The 17705-nt window shown below is 51.5% G+C and overlaps 2 protein-coding genes across 5 annotated transcripts; both read right to left on the bottom strand.

Moving 5' to 3' along the window:
* Positions 1-228: 228 nt before the first annotated feature.
* Positions 229-5414, bottom strand: RAC3 (Rac family small GTPase 3). 4 transcript variants are annotated; one of them, XM_086473413.1, is made up of 7 exons: positions 5382-5411; positions 3104-3167; positions 2836-2907; positions 2443-2560; positions 1738-1800; positions 1089-1248; positions 229-972 (listed from the first exon to the last, which is right to left on the bottom strand). In XM_086473413.1, the coding sequence occupies exons 2-7, from the start codon at positions 3139-3141 to the stop codon at positions 842-844; spliced, it is 582 nt and encodes a 193-aa protein (XP_086329539.1). In that variant the 5' UTR covers positions 3142-3167; positions 5382-5411; the 3' UTR covers positions 229-841. The 4 variants fall into 4 exon arrangements, with proteins under 4 accessions (XP_086329539.1, XP_086329538.1, XP_086329540.1 ...); XM_086473412.1 differs by having other exon boundaries at positions 5361-5392; XM_086473414.1 differs by lacking the exon at positions 3104-3167 and having other exon boundaries at positions 5361-5414.
* A 916-nt stretch (positions 5415-6330) lies between these two features.
* On the bottom strand, positions 6331-17622 carry LRRC45 (leucine rich repeat containing 45). The gene is made up of 17 exons (XM_086473408.1): positions 17391-17622; positions 16527-16588; positions 15594-15664; positions 15106-15284; positions 14270-14398; positions 13568-13680; positions 12955-13013; positions 12756-12833; positions 11668-11803; positions 11302-11379; positions 11018-11129; positions 10776-10846; positions 10184-10276; positions 9489-9581; positions 8439-8612; positions 8197-8344; positions 6331-7801 (listed from the first exon to the last, which is right to left on the bottom strand). The coding sequence occupies exons 1-17, from the start codon at positions 17620-17622 to the stop codon at positions 7605-7607; spliced, it is 2025 nt and encodes a 674-aa protein (XP_086329534.1). The 3' UTR covers positions 6331-7604.
* Positions 17623-17705: the final 83 nt, after the last annotated feature.

Below are 17705 nucleotides of genomic sequence, written 5' to 3'. Positions count from 1 at the left end.
CCATAGAGCCCACCTGCACTTTCAGTGGGAAGGGAAAGAAGAAGTTAGCAGACTCCTCATTGCTTCCTTTGCTGTCTTTAGTAGAAAAAAAGAACAAAACAGAGGCAACAACCACAGCCCTGCTCTGCAGAGACTGGATTTGGGGGGGGGGGAGGCCCTGCTAAAGACTGATGGGGGGGAGCAGCACCACATTGTCCTAGGGTGTGCACACATGAAAAGGCAAATACATCCACTGCACAGAGCTGTTTAATCACTGAGTTTGGCTAGTACCCAATAAAGCACCTGATGATTAGTTCTTCAGCTTCTCATTTACTTCGCCCCCTTCTGGGGCTGGTTATGATTTCTTTAACAGTCTCAGGCACGTATCAGCTAGAGCACCGATTTGTTAACTATTGGCCGCAGGAGGCTGGGCAAGGAGACTTGGCCGCTCTCCCAGCTGCTCTTGTCCTTCAGCACCATTCATATCCGCTCCCTCCCCACTCCCACAAAGATCTTCACCAGCCATTTCACCTGCAGGTTGAAACCAGGTGTCTCCAGGACAGGATGGATGTCTCGGCCCTTTCAGCTTGGAGTTCAGGAGAGCCGAAACAGCCTGTTGCCCCAAGGGGCTATCTTGCCTTCCCCATTGTACCTCCCCTGGGGGCCATACAGCCCCCAGCTAGTCTCCTGCCCCCACTGCCCCTTCACATCAACACTGACGTTAAATCAAAGAGACATTTAAAAAACACTGACTTCGTACATGATGAAGGGCCCTACACGTCCCAGCCCCCTCCAGAAACACCCAGCTAATATGCAATCTGTCAGAGGACAACATGCTGAGCCAGCACCTAGGCCACAGCCCTCAAAACACGGTACACTTTTTGCCAGGCTTCTTCACGGGCGGTGGGCAGAGCACAGCCCGGATGGCTTCATCAAACACCGTCTTCAAGCCCCGCTGCGTCAGAGCGGAGCACTCAAGGTACTTTACCGACCCTAGGGGAAAGAGAGCTCCAGCTCAACCACTCCAGTCCTACCAGGACATACTGTCCCTCACCCACTCCAAAATAAAAGCTCAATGCCATGGAGATCTGCCAGCACATTAGACTCACCAATCTCCCGAGCCATGGCCAGACCTTGGGGGTAGGTGATGGGGGCCAGTTTCTTGTCACGTAACCTTTCAATGGTGTCCTTATCATCCCTCAAGTCCAGCTTGGTGCCCACCAGGATGATAGGTGTATTTGGGCAATGGTGTCGGACCTCAGGGTACCACTGAAACAGAGAAGCACAATAAGGAAAGTCGCTGTTGCAGTAGAAGCAACCACAAGGATGTATTTACTATTAGGAATAAGGCTTTTACTACTATCTGACATGGTGACAACACGCAACCAGGCTACTTGTGCCTACAGTTCTGAGTATGCTCTGCAGAAAGAGATTGGTGCAGATGTAATAACGAGGGCATTGAGACATGGAATTGTGACAGACAGTGCCAGCCAACTCTGCACACAGTGCTGCCCTTAACTGCATTTTAGCTTCTAGGACATCCCTTATCTTTAGAGACACAGATTCAAAAAGGCAAAAACTTCACCAAAGAAGTAATGAATAAAGAGTGGGCCCCTCTTAAAACCTGCAGACTATGACCTTCTATTATCAAAACATGACTGCTACAAACTTTGGGCTTGTAGGTGTGGTGCTGGGTGGGGCAGGGGACTTCACTGGTTCCTCCCTTCCACTATTTCACCCAGAAGGAGAATACTTTACCTTGGCTCTGACATTCTCAAAGGAGGCTGGACTCACAAGGGAGAAGCAGATCAAGAAAACATCCTGTGCGGAAACAAGAGGGTCAGCCATGTAGAAAGAAACAGCTACAGATAATGGAGGGAGGACGGAGAGGGAGCCCTATAGAGGACAACCTCCTCCCTCAAGCAAGGACTGTGGCTGTAAGAAACTCTTCTCCATTGAGGGTGCTAAACTATTTCAGAGAGGGAAGGAATGGACTTTGAGTATATGACTTCATCTTCTTTTACAATATTGGGCTCTGCATGTTAAGAGCCTGCGGCCACATATACCTTTAACGGGGCTATGGTCTTCACCCCTGGTAGGGGGGCCATGTAGGAATTGCTACAGCCAGGGAAACGCTACCAGTGCCGCCCAACGGTGAGCTGTGCCGCTGAGAGAGAGCGGGAATATGGAACGTGGCTCAGCTGCACAGCAGCCCCACATCACTCCTTTCGCTTGAGCCTCCCCACGGCACGCATAACTGTGCAACCACCATTACGAAGCAGGGACTACAACAGGACCATCTCTTAGGAGGAATTCAGCTGTGACACTACTTAAACGACCAGAATTAGGGTTACAGATGCAGGAACTTGGGCCTTCCTCAAAGGAAAGAAGCCTGGCTGTCCCTGGGAGCCTCCCTGTCCCCAAGAGGGAGCAGTTAGAAGCCAGTCCAAGTCCAGCACTCACCGTCTGTGGGTAGGAAAGAGGCCGCAGTCGGTCATAGTCCTCTTGCCCTGCTGTATCCCAGAGGCCTAGGTTCACTGGCTTTCCATCTACCATGACATTGGCAGAATAGTTATCAAACCTGCCAAGGAAGAGTCCCCATCAACGACAATCTCGTTGTGACCCACACATCTCTCTATAACAAAATCTAAGGGGGGCAGTGAACCAGGAGAGGACACTGCAACACAGCTCTAGAGGGGATAGTCAGCCCTCCTCACACACAGCTGTCCCACCCACATCATCCTCGTGTGTGAGGTTCACAGTCTGATTTGGGGCATCCTTCTCCTCATCTACAAAACCAACTTTTACAGACGCATGTAGAGCAAAAAGCAACTGAAGCCCAAGGCCATTACTCACACGGTGGGTATATATTCTCCAGGAAAGGCATTCGTGGTGTAACTGATCAGCAAGCAAGTCTTCCCTACAGCTCTGCAGAGGGTAAGAGTGACAAGCATAAAAAAAGGGTATAGCAGGAAGCACGGTAAAAGTCACTCTTCCCCCCCCCCCCCCCAAAAAAAAGAGGTTAAGTAAAAAGTTATCACATGAGAAAAACCTGTTACAGGCTGGAATTCTCTGACAGGGACCAGGCCTGAACTCACAACGTGCACCTTGCCTGAGCACTTACCTGACACTGCTTTCTCCCAACTCCTTTTCCCCACCCATTCAGCTTCAGCAAAACATCAGACATCCTGGTTGTTCCAGGAACCAAAAGAGAGGGAATAAATTAGGGTTCTGTGCTGGGCTCAACACATCTGTAATAATCTAGCAAAATGGGTAAACAGTGAGGTAAAAAAACGTGCAACAATACAGAATTATTCAAGCTCCTCAGATACAAGAATTCAATGTCAATAAATACAAAGAGGAAAAAATAAGTATCTGTAACAAAAATGAACTTTAAAATTGACTACTGTCAGTTTGGAAAGATATTTTGGCATCAGTGTAGATCACCGAAAATATCAGCTCAGGGCTTTGCTGAAGGCAGGTGGGATTGTCAACCCAGCAGCGGCAGCTGGCAGGGGGTGGTTGGCAACAGCGTAAGCGTATGAACTTCAGTCAGCCCTGTAGCGTAAGGGAAAAGCTCAGTCATAAGAACAGACGAGTACTAGGAGCGTAAACAGCCTATTTATCACTATGAAAGTTGTGAACTGCAGAGAACCTTCCAGAGAAACCTATCGCAAGTGCCAATGACAGGGAAAGCTGTCTGCTAAGTGCCTGAGTGAAGCCGAATAGCCAACAGAGATCCTTTGGGGATCCTCTACCCAATTCTGTAACTGAAGTGACTTAAGGAAAGACTTCAAGAGTAAGCGAGAGATCCCAGAGGACTCCCCGGTTCTGCACCAGGATGACACAAAGCACAGCGAGAACCACTACAGCTTTTCCCCTGGATCAGGTACCCTCTCTTGGAGAACAAGGAGGTGGTGTAAGGAAACACTACACTGACCAGCTTGACTTTCATCCTGAACTGTGACCTCTCTCCCATCAAACAGGGAAGTCACGTAATTCACAAAACAGACACCTATCTATGATTGCAGCGTTTTGGTATCCAAGTTCATTTAGTCTCCATGCTGTCAATTTGGTCTTCAAGCAACACACCAGACTGCAAACCTTCATCTGAAGTCCACTTCCAACATGCTGGGCTCTCCCCTTCACAATACGGCTCTACTGTGTGGTGGCTGGCTCTTTCTCCTGCTCCCCTCTTTAGACCCCAAAGGCTAGAACCTGGAAGGCTTCACTCCAAATGTGTATCTGAGGGGGTGGCACATGTCAGAAGGTGGAAGGACAAGTTCCTGCCCAAGACCGGTCCACACTTAGTTCTCAGTATCTCAGCTCTGCACTTGCTGTGGTGATCAGAAAACCAAACAGGAATTCCGAGGAAAAATACACAAGACAAGCTAGGGAAAGTTACAAAGCACCATAAATCTACTGCAGCCTGCATCTTGCATACAGATGTGTTCTCAGAAAAAGGCATGTAGGAAAAGCCTGAAGAAAAGGGCAAGAAGGATGACAATAGGCACATAGTGAAATCAGAAACTGCGACATGCTGCACTTCACCTTGGAACACAAACAACAAAAGGAGATATGAAAGAAGCGTAAGAACTGGAAGATTTTTAGGCAGGACCATGATGAATTGCACGTGCATGACAAAAAATAGCGAAATACAGGTACTTAATAAACCAATGGGGAGGCAGGTTTAAAACCCAAGAAAAGAAGGTACTTGTTTTCCAGGCGGTATACCAGCCGATGGGAACCTGAGAGGTACTAAGGGACGAAGACCCAAGTTCACGAACTGAGGAGGGAGCGGGGTGCGCTCGGCAGGACCGTAACGGCCGCCACAGCAGCCAGGCCCCACTCTCCCGCTGGGAGACGGCGGCGGCGCCCGCTCGGCCTCGGCTCGCCGCCCTGACGCCCATGCTAGCGGGCGCGGGGCAGGGCCCTTGGGGTAGGGCAGGGCCCGGGGGGCAGGGCAGGGCCCGGGGGGCAGGGCAGGACCCGGGGGGCAGGGCAGGACCCGGGCGCCCCGTCTCCTCACCCGGCGGCCGCAGCCGCCGCTTGGCGTGTCTCTCTCCAGCACCGCGGCGGCCCCGCCGGTGAGAGGCCGCTGCCGGCCCAGGTACGGCGGCCAGGCGGGCGCAGCCCCGCCGAGTGCCCGCCCCACCCCGCCCGGGCCCCGCGGCGCTCCGGACCGGACCGGGCCGGGCCGGGTCTGGCCTCGCCGCCGGGCGCCTCCCGCCGGCCGCGGGGCGGGGCGGGGCCGCGCCGCGCCAGGCCCTCCTTCCCATCCCTCGGCGCCGCCGGGCCCGGGCCCGCATTGTGCGGCGCTGCGGAAGGCCGAGGCGCGGCCGGCGCGGCCCCGCCGCCACCCGCGCCCGCCGCGCACTCACCCGTCGCCCACCACCACACACTTGATCGCCTGCATCTGCCCGCGATGGCGGCGCCGCGACTCCGCCGCAGTGACAGCCCGCGCGGGCGGGGCGGGGCCGAGCCGAGCCGAGCCGAGCCGAGCGCGGCCGAGCCCAGCCGAGCCCCGCGGCGGGGGCGGGGCGGCCGCCGCGACGGGCCCGCCCCGCCGGGGCGCGGGTCCCCCGCGGCGCCGCTCCGCTGCCGCGCGGCCGAGGCCGGGCCCGCTCTCCCGGGCCGCCCGGAGGCTCCGGAGGCCCAGCCGGGGCGCTCTGCAGGCGGCGGTAGAAGGGAACGGCGGAGCGCGCGGGTGGCACCGCCCTGCCCCGCCGCGGGATCCCACCCCCCCCGCGCCTTCCCTCTTCCGGGCAGCCCCAGCCGCCTGCCGGCGCACCCCACCGCCGGCGGGCGGGCGACTCGCAGGCTGCCCCTTCACCCCGCACGGCGCTGCCGCTCGGAAGCTTGCCGAGGACGGTTTCCAGAGTGCAAGGCTGGCTGCTCAAGGCTGGAGCTTTAAAAATCGGTCGCATTGCCCAGCTGCAGATTCTGCTGTCATCTGCGCCAAGGCGCTGAGGAACAGAGATGTAACAGCAAAAGTCCTGCGTAAAGAGGGCTTTTGGATTCCTCCACCTCTCCCAGTACTCTGCCAAGAACGGAGAGAACCCATGTAGTGATACAGTCTCAGCACAGCAGGCTTTGCTTTTCCCTGACCTGCTGGCCTGCACAGCACCCACGGACTATCTCGCTCTCAACCCAGGCTCCCTCCACTCCTTGTCATAGGCCATCGGTTCCCACCTTCTTTGCTTTTTACCTTAGTTCAGAACCAAAAGCTGTAGACACAACTTATCCACCTATAACAGCCTTTCAGTTCCAGGACAGACCAGAAGGATCTTCGTGAGAGTAACACAGAAGGCCCCGCCCTCCACATCAGCCAAACATCCAGCTTGTCGCTGCCCAGTGTTACGGCAAAATGCAAAAACTCTTTATTAAAAAAGCACAGAAAAACTCAATATGAAAAAGCACAAGCACAGACCAACTGATGCACACAGAAAGTTTCTTTTTCCAATTGCCTCTTAAAATATGTACCACAATTTCCTTTCTCCCACCACAGACTCAGGAGAAGCTAACAGGAAGTTCTCATACTGCTGCCCTGACAGAGATCTCCACTTTCTCCGATTCAGACCCTCATATCCCTTCCCTTCCTCCATGCCACGTGAGGACTTGTGTCACCAGCAAAGGAAGCACCTTCTCCCATTTGTGCTCTGAGAAGCAGCTCCCCAATGGCGAGTCAGAAGCATTGCTCCTTGCCAGGGTAAGGCCCAGAAAACAGCACTCAGCTCCAGGATCCTGAGAAGCCAGCAGGACATTTTGCCATTTGTCACAGTAGAACGAAATCCTGTTGCATTTTGCTGACAAGAACTCCAGCCAAAGGCTGCAGTTCACAGTGAGGAAGCACAGACACTGACCCCCAACACCCCATCCCACCCTTTCCGTGTCAGCGTTATAGAGGCTTGAACCATGGCCAATGCCCAGCTGTCCAATGAGGATATGGACAGATACTGCACAACAGTCTCCTCTCTGCAGAGCTGTTTCTAGATATAATGAATGCATATCTACTGCCCATCACTACAGCCAGAGCCACGGAGGGGCAGGGTGAAAGAGCCTAAGTGAGCCCTGTCAGCCACCGCTTCCATCTGTAAGCACTTCGTATAAAAGCACAGGTGGGTGTGACCTGGTGTGTCCAGCAGCTTCGGGACCCCATGAGCAAAGTAAATTGCTCCCACCTACGGGGAACTGTAAACACTGCTGCCTGTCATTTATCAGGTTTCACTGTTAACGGCCCTGGCATCCAAACAAAGGCTTCAGAAGGACTGCTGCCCAGGGAACACACAACAGCCTGGTAACAACAGGGCGTGCCAACAGACCAGTGCTTATAAAAGGACACAGAAACTACTCCAAATGCCATAGCAGTGCAGGGAAGGCCTCCACACCATGAACTCAGACCCATGAGCCCCTATCCCAGCCCTGGACTGTTGTTTCCTCCTCTTCTTTAAGCTGTCAGGAGCAAGATTTCTGAAGAGCAAGAGTGATCTTCTGTGTCTGCAAGCCTTTGTGTCACCCCTGACAATCACATCTGACAAAACTGTCCCACTTAGAAAGAAGGGGCTGTACCTGAGTTGCTCATCCTCCTCCTGACAGCAGGTATCTGGATTCTTTACGCCACGCCCTCATTTCCTAGAACTGTGGGTTCCCAAGGGGGAGCCCTGCACATATGCCATGATGGCGTTCTGCAAGAAACTTGCTCGCTGGGCCTCTTCTTCCCTCATCCTGGAGATGTCAGCCTCTTTCATTCTCAGCTTCTCCAGCAGCATAGAGATTTCACCTTCTTTGTCCAGCAGTGCCTCACGGTGACTACTCAATAGGGCTGTGAAAGAGCAGCAGCATTAGTAAAGAAAATTAGCGTGTCCCTAGAATAAACAGCAACAACACGTTATAGGCACAGCCAAAGGCAATGGAAGCAGGATGATCAACAGGCACATGAGAGAAACTGCACGAGACAATGTGAGAGGTTTTGCACAGACAAGATGTTACACTCCACTGTGTAGGAAATCCAAGCATTTTGCTTGCTGTGCAACTTCAGGTAGTTATCCGAGTCCTGGTCTCTATAAAATGACAAGAACTCCTGCAAATACATCAGGATGGAGGGTACGATTCATGGTTGTGCGCACAGGCAGGACGCATTGTAAGCGTCGCTCAGTTCCAGCTCCACTGTAGGGTAACTCAAAACTACCATTTCAGAAGCATGAAGGGACCCATCACCTTTCAGCTGCCTCTCCAGGGCTGCAATCTTCTCCCTCAGCCCGTCCTGTGCTGTGCGTTCAGCCTGCAGATGTCCAATCTGCTCCTGTAATTCCACTTTCACTTTATTCACCTCTGTCACTTTCTCCTCTTCCTTACTGTTCAGGTCCTGGCACACAAAGACAAAGCCAAGAATAACCAAACAACTTCAGCAACTTGTTCTGACCCTGTGGTAGCCATATCTCTACTCCAGCCCAAGTTACCTGCTGAAGTTCCTCTAGCCGCCTTCTGAGTCCCTCAGCGTGCAGGCTCAGCTGACTGGCTTTGGCTTGGGCCTCAGCAACCATTTGTTTTTGCTTAAGGCAGCAGTTCTGAGCTTCATCCCGTGACTCAGTCATCAGCCGCAGCTTCTCTTCTAGGTGTTCTAGTCGTTGCTGCTGTAAGACACACAAAGGAAAATGAAAATACATCAGTCCCACTCCATTCTTGTGAAGGGATTCTCCCCATTTTGTTCCCAACACGATGAACCCTTGGTTGAGTCAACAGGCACTGAAGAACAAGCACACAATAGATACAGCGCTTCTCCCTTGCATTCAGGGGGCAATCTAAGCTGCTTTCTACTGCCAGGGAGAACATTCGGATGGAGACACCGCAACACCCAGCGCACTTGCTGCGAAACAGGCATGTCCTTGGTAAGAAGCACCAATGCCACCACCAGCGTTTACAACTAATGCTCCGTCTCCACTTCCTCTGTATCCCAAATGGCTCTGAAACACTGCTGTATGTAGCAAAGCAACTGCTGTGTCCCACCACAGACACATGTGGCAGCTTTTATACATTTGTTTTCCTCATCCCCTGTTCTCTTTCTCAGGGTGTTGACTTCACTGCTATTTTTGCAAAGTTCAATTCTACAGTGACTTTTTTTATCCAGCAGCAATAGCCACCTGCGGAAATCCCCCTGAGCCCAGAGAAACCGAACAGCCCATGAAAGTCGCTCTTAAAACAGAAGGACCGACATCTGGCTGTTAGCTTCAAAAGTTGGCAACTCAAGTGAAATCTGCTAGGACAATATCCACATCAATTCTGTTACCAATGGAAAGCACAGAGCAGGTGAGGATAGAGGTTATATTGTAGAGACAATTCAGAGCAGACTTTTCAGGACTCCTTCCTCAGAAATCACACTATTTGCAGGCCAGTGAAACTCAAGAGCGGGGACTTACTCAGCAGTTCCTCGAGAGAAAAACATAGGCTAAGAAGCCAAATACCCTCCCCTTCCCACAGAGGCAGGGCCCACAGACAGGTCTTGTCCTTACCTCCTCCAACCGTGCCTGATTCCGGACTTTCATTAACTCCTCCTCTGCCTGGCCTCGCTCAGCAAGTGCAGCTGCTTTGACTCGGCTCAGCTCCTGCCACAGAAACATGAAAGATCATTCCAGGCAGAGAAACTGCATCACTGCAATGCTGACCAGAAAACATCAGCAGCTTCCAGTCGCAGGCTACAATGTGACACAGCGCTCTCTCGCTCAGGGGCAGGGAAAACAAACCCAGATTACATACCTTTTCTCACCCCAAGACTGTCATCTAAATTCAATGAGAATTTCAGTTATATGAGGGCAAGTAATGGGTGAAGCTTTCCAAAGACAGGAGAATAGGAGAGGGCAGCGCTGGATCTAGCTGGGGGAACAGATAAGGAGAAATAGGCTACACTACTTGGGACCACATGGGAAACCTGTGAAGTCAAATCCTGGTAAGAATCTAATCACGTTCAATGGAATCTTTATTTTTGTTCAATCAGAATCTACAAGTTTCTCCTTGGAACCTTCTCCTTCCTTAGTCCAAAGCGCTAAAAATAATTTTAGCTGTTAATATGCTGTTTTCTGTTCCTCCCTACAGCACATGACAATCTTTACATAGGTCAGCAACGGAATACTCCATAAAGCTCCCCTGGCAGCCTTCTCCTGCCATTGCTACCTGAGCATTCCAACGCACTTGGAACATCCATTCTTACCTCTTCCAGAGCTATCCTGATTGCCTCCAGCCTCTGGATCCTGTCCTGCATCGAACGTTCACTGGCCTCAATATGCTGTGTCATATGATCCACCTGCAAAGCAGCAGAAACCATTTAAGCAAGTGCCAGCAAACCACTCCTATCTCCAGGCATAGCAGCATGGCCATTCGGCATGAGAAAGAGCATCCTCTCGTTGACCCACCTACCACCAAAGAAAAATTCTTAGCTCCCTCAAGAGCTCCACTAGGAAACTGTAATATAGATAGAATCTGCCCTCTAGAAACTAGGAACTTTAGACAGAGATCCATTCCAGGCCAAGATGAAAGATACAGAGTTTGAGCTCTCATCTTCAAGTGGTACAGAACACCAGAGATTCGTTTGCTAGTTGTAATGTGGCTAAAATCTTCCTGGCCTATGTCTTTTCTCATAAGATTTCAAAATCTTCAAAGAAATCTATTGGTATAATTTTATTTTTGAGATATTTCACACCTCAACAAACACTCCAAACAGAGCTGACCATAGCCTCTTGTCCTGTCTACACTCAGACAGAATCCCCTGGAACATAACAGAGATGGAACTAGCAAGCTCTTACCTCTTTTACCCGAAGGGATTCCATGTCTTCGAGGCTTTGTTTAAATCTTCTCTTTTCCATTTCCAGGCGTTCTGCAAATTAAAAGCAAGCATATCACAATTACGGTATTCCTGCTACACAGGCTGTATTCACACTCTATCACAAACTTCCACTCTTTCTCCTTGGCTGCCTTGCACCGTTGACTCACAGACAGTAATCCCAACCCATAGGTGTTCATGAGCTCTTTCTGCTCCTCCACTCACCCTCAGCCTGCACGACCCGCAGCTTCAGCTCTGCTGTTGTGTTGGTCAAGTCTTGCTTTACCTGGAATAGCTGATCCTGCTGAACTTTGCACTTCTTCTCCAACTCATCTACCTACAAGGAAATGACCACCACAAAGGATTTTCTTCTCCTATTAGCAGAGAAATTTGGCTGTACAGAACAATCAGCAGAGACACAAACAAGGATCAAAGCAGAGGACATATATACAGAGCAGAGGCGAATAAAGTCCAAGTTCCGCTTCTCAGCCTTCGACTTGCTTTCCTACCTGGCTTCTTAGAAGCAGATTTTTCTCATTGGCAACAGACAAGTCACGCAAAAGCTTGCCTTCCCGATCAGCACCTTCCTGCAAACAGAATCAAATTTAAGAACCTGTACTCACCTTAGTTCTTGCATTGCCAACCTACTCCAACCAACACCACACCCAACTAAATCCAACCCACCTCAAACACCATGGCTCCTCTCCGCACCTAGCACCCACCTATCTAATTTACACAAGAATTTTTGCATGGCAGCTGTGGTTAACTCACTAAAAATCACACTTGCCTATCCCGTCCAGCATCCCCTAAATCCACACAAACCTGGTATACCTGGAACCCTGCTCTCAAACCTAACTCGGACTTAAGCAGCTCACCTGCTTTTGCTGCTGGAGCTCTGTAAAGTGGTGCTCAGCCATGCTGATTTGCTCCTGTTTTGTGGCATTCAGTAGCTCCCCAAAATTGTGCACCTTCTGCTCAGACAGAGCCAGGGCAGCTTCAGCCATCTGCAGCCTACACAGAAAAACAGTTTACAGAGTCTCTTCTAAGGGAGACACTTCCAGTGAGCTCTCTATGCCACATGGTACAAGATGTTAACACAGAGTTGGCAGCGGATGAAATCAGGCTTGCTAAATGAGGCGGGCTTTGCCCCTGGGAAAAGGATACCACTTATCTGTGCCCAACAGCCTCTGCAAACAGTGAGTGACCCGGAACTTCTCAGAGCCTGGTGTTCTAGTGCCCCACTGCGCCTTCCCTGTGTTGTCTCCTGTGAGCTGTTTCCCCTGCCTGGACCCCTCCAGGATTTGCCCAACCTCACAGCAGAACAAAGCTGGCTATTTTATACCACTGCAAAGTTGCTGAAAATTAGGGATAGAACGCTAAATACAGGTAGCAAAGTGATTTGCTTACTCTGTACAAGAGGGACAAGTCCATACTGAGGCATGGCATAATGAAACTACCTTTACCTGACAGAACTAAACGAGCCAGGCTCATCAGCGTTTGAAGTCTAACAACTGTCATGTGCACATGGCTCTACACAATCTAAGGCTGCTTTTGGCAGCTCTGCCTCACTGTTGCTATCATACAATCTTGCTGGTCAGGTTCCTCCGTATCTGCAGTGGTTCTCAGAGGATGCTGCCAACTGCCAGGGGAAGCAGGTACAGACTCTTGCCAGACTGTAAACTGCAAGGAACATGCCCCCATCCCATCCCCACAATCCTTTTTTTCCCCCTTTTCACCCTCTGTAATTCACTTGCTCTTACACCAATGCACTATAATTTTACTTAAAAACAGGCTAGAGAGCTAGCATGGCAAGCCCAAAGGTCTGATCTGCAATTTCTGGATATTACTGCAGAACTAAGCAAAACAGTAAGCTAGCCACTCTACAAGATCATCCCTCTGCTCTGCTCAGCACTGCCTGTACAGCACAGAACAGTGGGAAGGCTAAGGTTTTCCTCCTCCATACTTGGCTTTCAGCGAATTCATAATAGACTGCTGCTCATCCAATGCTTCCTGCAGCTGGCTGACTCGTGCTGCTGACATCCTGCATTTGGGGGAAAAAAAAAAAAAAAAAAAGAAAAAAAAAGTGGGTAATTTCTGCAAGGAAAGAGAGAGGGCCCAATTCTGCTATCGAAGAGCAGAAAGCACTCAGAAATTGAACTCACCTGTCACTCCTGGCTATTTCTTCTCTCTGCTTGTCTATAGTGTCCATCAAATCCAAGAACTGTGAACAAAGCAAACGTCAGTGAGAAAATAAACTGCATCAACCCGAAGCATTTACATTTGTCATTTAGTGAGAGCTAAAGACAGGTCAAGCCACTCTACTGAAAGCAAACAAACTGGAGGCTTGATCGGTTCATTAGCACATCTGACTGAGGCCATCAGCTACATGGACTCTGCACCATTAGGTGTCAGAAGGCAAACAGACCCACATTTCTAGGTTTTCACCACCTGGAAAATATCAAACCAGTTGCAAAAGAAGAACCGAAAGCACGAATATGGGTGAAAAAAAAAAATCACCAAAACTACTCCAGAATCCAGAGTGAGTATGTTCAGTGAGGCATATGTACATGCCCATACTGCCATGGATTTGATTCCTGGGCAACTCAGCTCAGAGGAAGGACCCAAATTACTAAAACATGCTGCATGTCCGCCCATAAAGATGCACATGCAACTTTAGGTGCACAATAATCCCGTCACTCTTTCACGGGGACACCGAGGAAAAGCATAGGATTCCAGCTGCCCCACTTGAACTGCCAACATGTTAAGATTGCTGACCTGCTTGGTCTTCTCATCCTTCAGACTCAAAACCTCCTTGCCGAGTATGTATGTTCGGTTCTGGCTCTCACTTAGGATAGTCTGACGGTCTTGGTTGTGATCCATGGCTTGTTCTGATGCAGAAAAAGCAGGAGAGCACGCATGTGTTTCTAAAGCAACGGAATAGCAAGCACTGCTGGAAGAGATAGCACTCAGAAGGACACCTGGCTCTCAGAAGCACCACGACAGTAGCCCTTCTCAGGCTGGCCCACAAAGAGAGACTGCTCTCACCTTACAGACAAAAGGTGGGGCAGAATTGAAGAGAGCAGGGTATATGGGGTAATCGACACCCCAGACACGGGAGAGCCCTTCAGCTCCACTGTGGATACAACAATGACAAAAGACATGCTGCATTAGCCATTTCCAAACTTGGCTACTCAGCGGCAAACTAGAGCCCCAAGTTCTCCCACATTCACATGACACAGTAATCTCTAATCCAAGCCAAATTATTTTTTCCTCTTTTTGGTAAAACTGATGCTTTCAACCTGACCAGCCCTCACTAAAGGTCAAGAAGAAGCCATGTAGGGTACTGTGTAAACGTTGCTGAGAAAAGGAGAGGAAGAAGGACAGCTCTCTTCTGGAACAGACAGTACCCTGTATCTTTCAAGTGCTGAACTGGGAAAGGAGTAACAGATTATTTCCCGTGCAACATGTAATACTTACCCACAGCTTTCAGGATGTCACTAGGAACGTTGTTCCCAGCCAGCTCCAGCTTCTTCAGGGTCTTGTTGCTGTGCAGGCAGTTCAGCAAAGCTCGGCCACCCAGAAGCCCAATATTATTCCAGCGCAAATCTACAACAGAAAGCAAACTGTCACCCTGGTAGTCACACATCTGCTGGAAAACACAGGGCTCAAGAGAAACTATGCTCCTTATACATCTACAAGCAAGGCTACCTAATGCCAAAGGGTCTCAGCACAAACACAGGTGAATACTGACTCCCATTTCGAGATGAATGAGAGGGAGGGAAAATGATGGGACAAAGCAGGAAAGGCACAGATGAATCTTAAGTGCAGGAAACCATTACAGTTCCAAAGGTACACAAGTCTGCCCCTCACATTTTCATCTCATGAGCCTTCCTTCCACAACCACAACCTGAGGGAGTGAAAGAACTGGCATCAAGAGCCACGTTTTCCTGAAGGAAAATCTAGCAGAATTCCTCGCTAAGGACAAAGCAAGTGTGACCTAAGTCTTAAGAGTCTGGCATGAGGCACGCCAACCGCATCCACAAATGGGAATGAACCCATTCCCTCCTCCACTAAGAACTGTTCTGCTCCAAGCATGCAACCTTCATCTGCAGCTTTGGTTCCAGAGTCCAGTTACAGTTCCCACTCTCCAAAAGCCATGTTCTGTGACCTCTAGTCCCTGCACAGCACTGCAGACTGACAGGAATTGGGAATGACACTGACCAGCCGGCGAAGATCAGGGCGGCTGCAACGGCCCAGATACAAGCATTTGTGCAGGCACGTATGTAGGTGGGCAAAGAACTAGTCACTCTTACCCAGCTCCTGAAGGCTGGCATTTTGTTTCAGTGCCACAGCCAGCTCTCCGGCCCCTTGATGGTTGATCTGGTTATTGCGCAGATCTAGCCGCTGGAGAAAGCTGTTCGCTCCCAGGCCTTGGCAGAAAAAGGAGAAGCCCTCCTCCCACACACCAAGGCTGTTCCATTCCAAGATAAGGCTAGGGAAAATCAGACAGGATTGGAGTTCATGGAGTAAAAAGACAGTCGCATGACAGCTGGATCACAGTGCCCATTCAAACACCCAGCTCTGCTAATACACTCGGTTTCAGAGAGCAGGATGCTGCCAGGGCCCTGCATCTGCCAAAAGACCACCTCTGGTCCTCACTCCTTCACCTGTCCCATCCCTCACAAGAAACTTCACCACTTGACATTCCTCCTACCCCAACAAAAAACACCCTCAACCCTTTCCTAGTGTTGTGGTCCATCTGTCAGGAATAACAGAAAGAGAGGTAGATACAATTTTTTACCTCCTGATGGATTTGTTCTGCCTAAGAAGTTTTCCCAAAGCCTCAGCTCCCACGGTTCGGAGGTTATTCCCCTGAAACAAAAGGCCCAGGTGATCAGTAGGCCATGCCCTGTCCCAATCCAGCTATCCCATCAAACACTATCAGGTGCATCCCAGCTGTAATGCTGATTTCGGTCCATCAAAGACAGTCTCAGCAACATTTGTTTCACATATCAGTCGGCTTTCCACAAAATGACAGACCCCAGCAGGAACGGTGGATACATACACCACTAGTCTTGTGAGGCACTGTGACTGAGAGCTCACAAAAATCACAGGACAGCACAGGATCAGCATGGGCCACGATGGGATAGAAAATACTGATTCTAGATAAGCAGAATCATTTCAACATGCTTCATTAGAAAGGACTCAGCTAGCACCAGCACAAACGAGAAGGAAAGGTGTGATGCAGCTTAGGACTGTAGATTCAAGTCAATAGCTGTTTACCAGAGCAATACAGACAGAAAGTCACTCTCACAGATCATCACATCTGAAAGTGGATGCTTAGCTCCAAGCCCCAGGCTAGCTGAAAGACACTGGGAAGCTGGATAAACCCTACAGAAGTGCAAGTCGAACAACCAGTAACTCACTGACAAATACAGAGACCCGAAGAAAAGCCTACAACACGCTTCATCTGTCCAAGCAGCAACTGACAAAAGATATACAGCGACAACTTCCTATCGAAACTGAGGGATTGAATAAAAAGAGACAAAGATGAGCTGTGAAGTAACTTTGGAAAGTTGTGACGTGGTGTTAAGGATGCCAGGAGTGAGTCGCCTGAGAATAAGAACTTTACAGTACACGTGTTGTAGAACAACCCCGGACTATTTGTAACTCTGATTAAGCTTGCGCTCTTATCTCCTTCCCCACCTCTTCGTCTTTATTTGATCAGACTCACCTTCAAATCCAAAGATTTGACTGTGGTGTTGGAGCAAAGACCATGCAATAGAAGTTTTACACCTGAGTAGAAAACAAAACCAAAACCAGACAGTTATTTATTTTATGCATAACCTTTTTACATGTAACCTTCTGCCTAAGCTTGAAGAGAAAGCACCCTTTCAAACAGCTAGCTCAGAAGATGTGGCTATGATAAAACACATGACCTTGTAAATGGCCACTACTGCTGGAAAGTTCAGTCTGAACTTTCAGGACAGGAGATTTTTCTATATATTCTCAGAGAAAGAGGTGCCTGGGTGGAGAACTGCATGTCACCCTACGTGCCTTGCCAAGGCAGCGACGGGGACAGCCCGTGGTCAGACAGGCTGCCCCCACGAGACGCTCGCTGGCTCCCTGAACCCAGGAGACACTCGCCCTGCCTCCTACAGACGCCCCACCCAGCGCTCGGTGTAACGACCTGGTATTACATCTACCGGATCGTCACCGAATCCTGCCCTGCCAGCAGCCGCCGCCACTCCCGCCTGTTCAACGACACGCAGGGAAACACCCGCGGCAGCCGGGGGGCTCAGTGCCGGCTCCGGCCCCCGCCGCCTCCCCGCCCGCTCGCAGGCCAGGCCGGCGCCTCCGCCCGAAGCGCCGCTCCCTCCCCTGCCCGCCCGCCGGCGGCTCCCGATCCGCCGCGACGCCGCCACCGCTGCCGTCCCCACTCGCTCGCAGGCCGCGGCCCAGCCCCGCCGCAGCAGTGCCGCCGCGGCCCCCGGAGGGCCCGCGCGCCCCCGGAGGGCCCGCGCCGTTCCGCCTCGCCGCCGCCCGGGCCGGACCGGCCCCCGCCCAGGGCAGCCGCCGCCGCGGGCCCGGCGCCCACCTTCCTCGCTCAGGCTGCAGTCGCCGAGCGCCACCTCGGCGAAGGGCGCGGCGCCGGGCAGCAGCCGGCCCAGCGCGCCGCACGTCTCCAGCGAGAGGCTCTGCGCCGCCAGGTCCAGGCAGCCGCCGCCTGCCGCCCCGCCGCGCTCCCGCAGCCGCCGCAGCACGGCCTCCTGCGGTACCGCGCCGCCCGCCGCGCACAGCCGCGCGTAGGCCCGCCGGAACTCCTCCATGGCCAACGCCGCGGCCGGGCGTGGCGCTGACGCCAGCGGGACGGCGAAGGCGCCGCCGCCCCGCCCCCACGCCGCGCGCGCGC

The sequence above is a fragment of the Leptosomus discolor genome, chromosome 15, assembly GCF_034619465.1.
Source record: "Leptosomus discolor isolate bLepDis1 chromosome 15, bLepDis1.hap2, whole genome shotgun sequence".
NCBI lineage: Eukaryota > Metazoa > Chordata > Aves > Leptosomiformes > Leptosomidae > Leptosomus > Leptosomus discolor.
This window is presented reverse-complemented; position numbering and strand designations above follow the sequence as displayed.

Coding starts and splice junctions, on each gene's coding strand:
- RAC3 (XM_086473413.1), bottom strand. CDS start 3,141: ATGGGTGGGGAAAAGGAGTTGGGAGAAAGCAGTGTCAG. Junction 1,249..1,737: donor TTGAGAATGTCAGAGCCAAG/GTAAAGTATTCT, acceptor TCTCTGTTTCAG/TGGTACCCTGAGGTCCGACA. Junction 973..1,088: donor GGCCATGGCTCGGGAGATTG/GTGAGTCTAATG, acceptor TCTTTCCCCTAG/GGTCGGTAAAGTACCTTGAG.
- LRRC45 (XM_086473408.1), bottom strand. CDS start 17,622: ATGGAGGAGTTCCGGCGGGCCTACGCGCGGCTGTGCGCGGCGGGCGGC. Junction 11,380..11,667: donor AGCTCCAGCAGCAAAAGCAG/GTGAGCTGCTTA, acceptor TTCTGTTTGCAG/GAAGGTGCTGATCGGGAAGG. Junction 8,613..9,488: donor ATCAGGCACGGTTGGAGGAG/GTAAGGACAAGA, acceptor TGTGTCTTACAG/CAGCAACGACTAGAACACCT.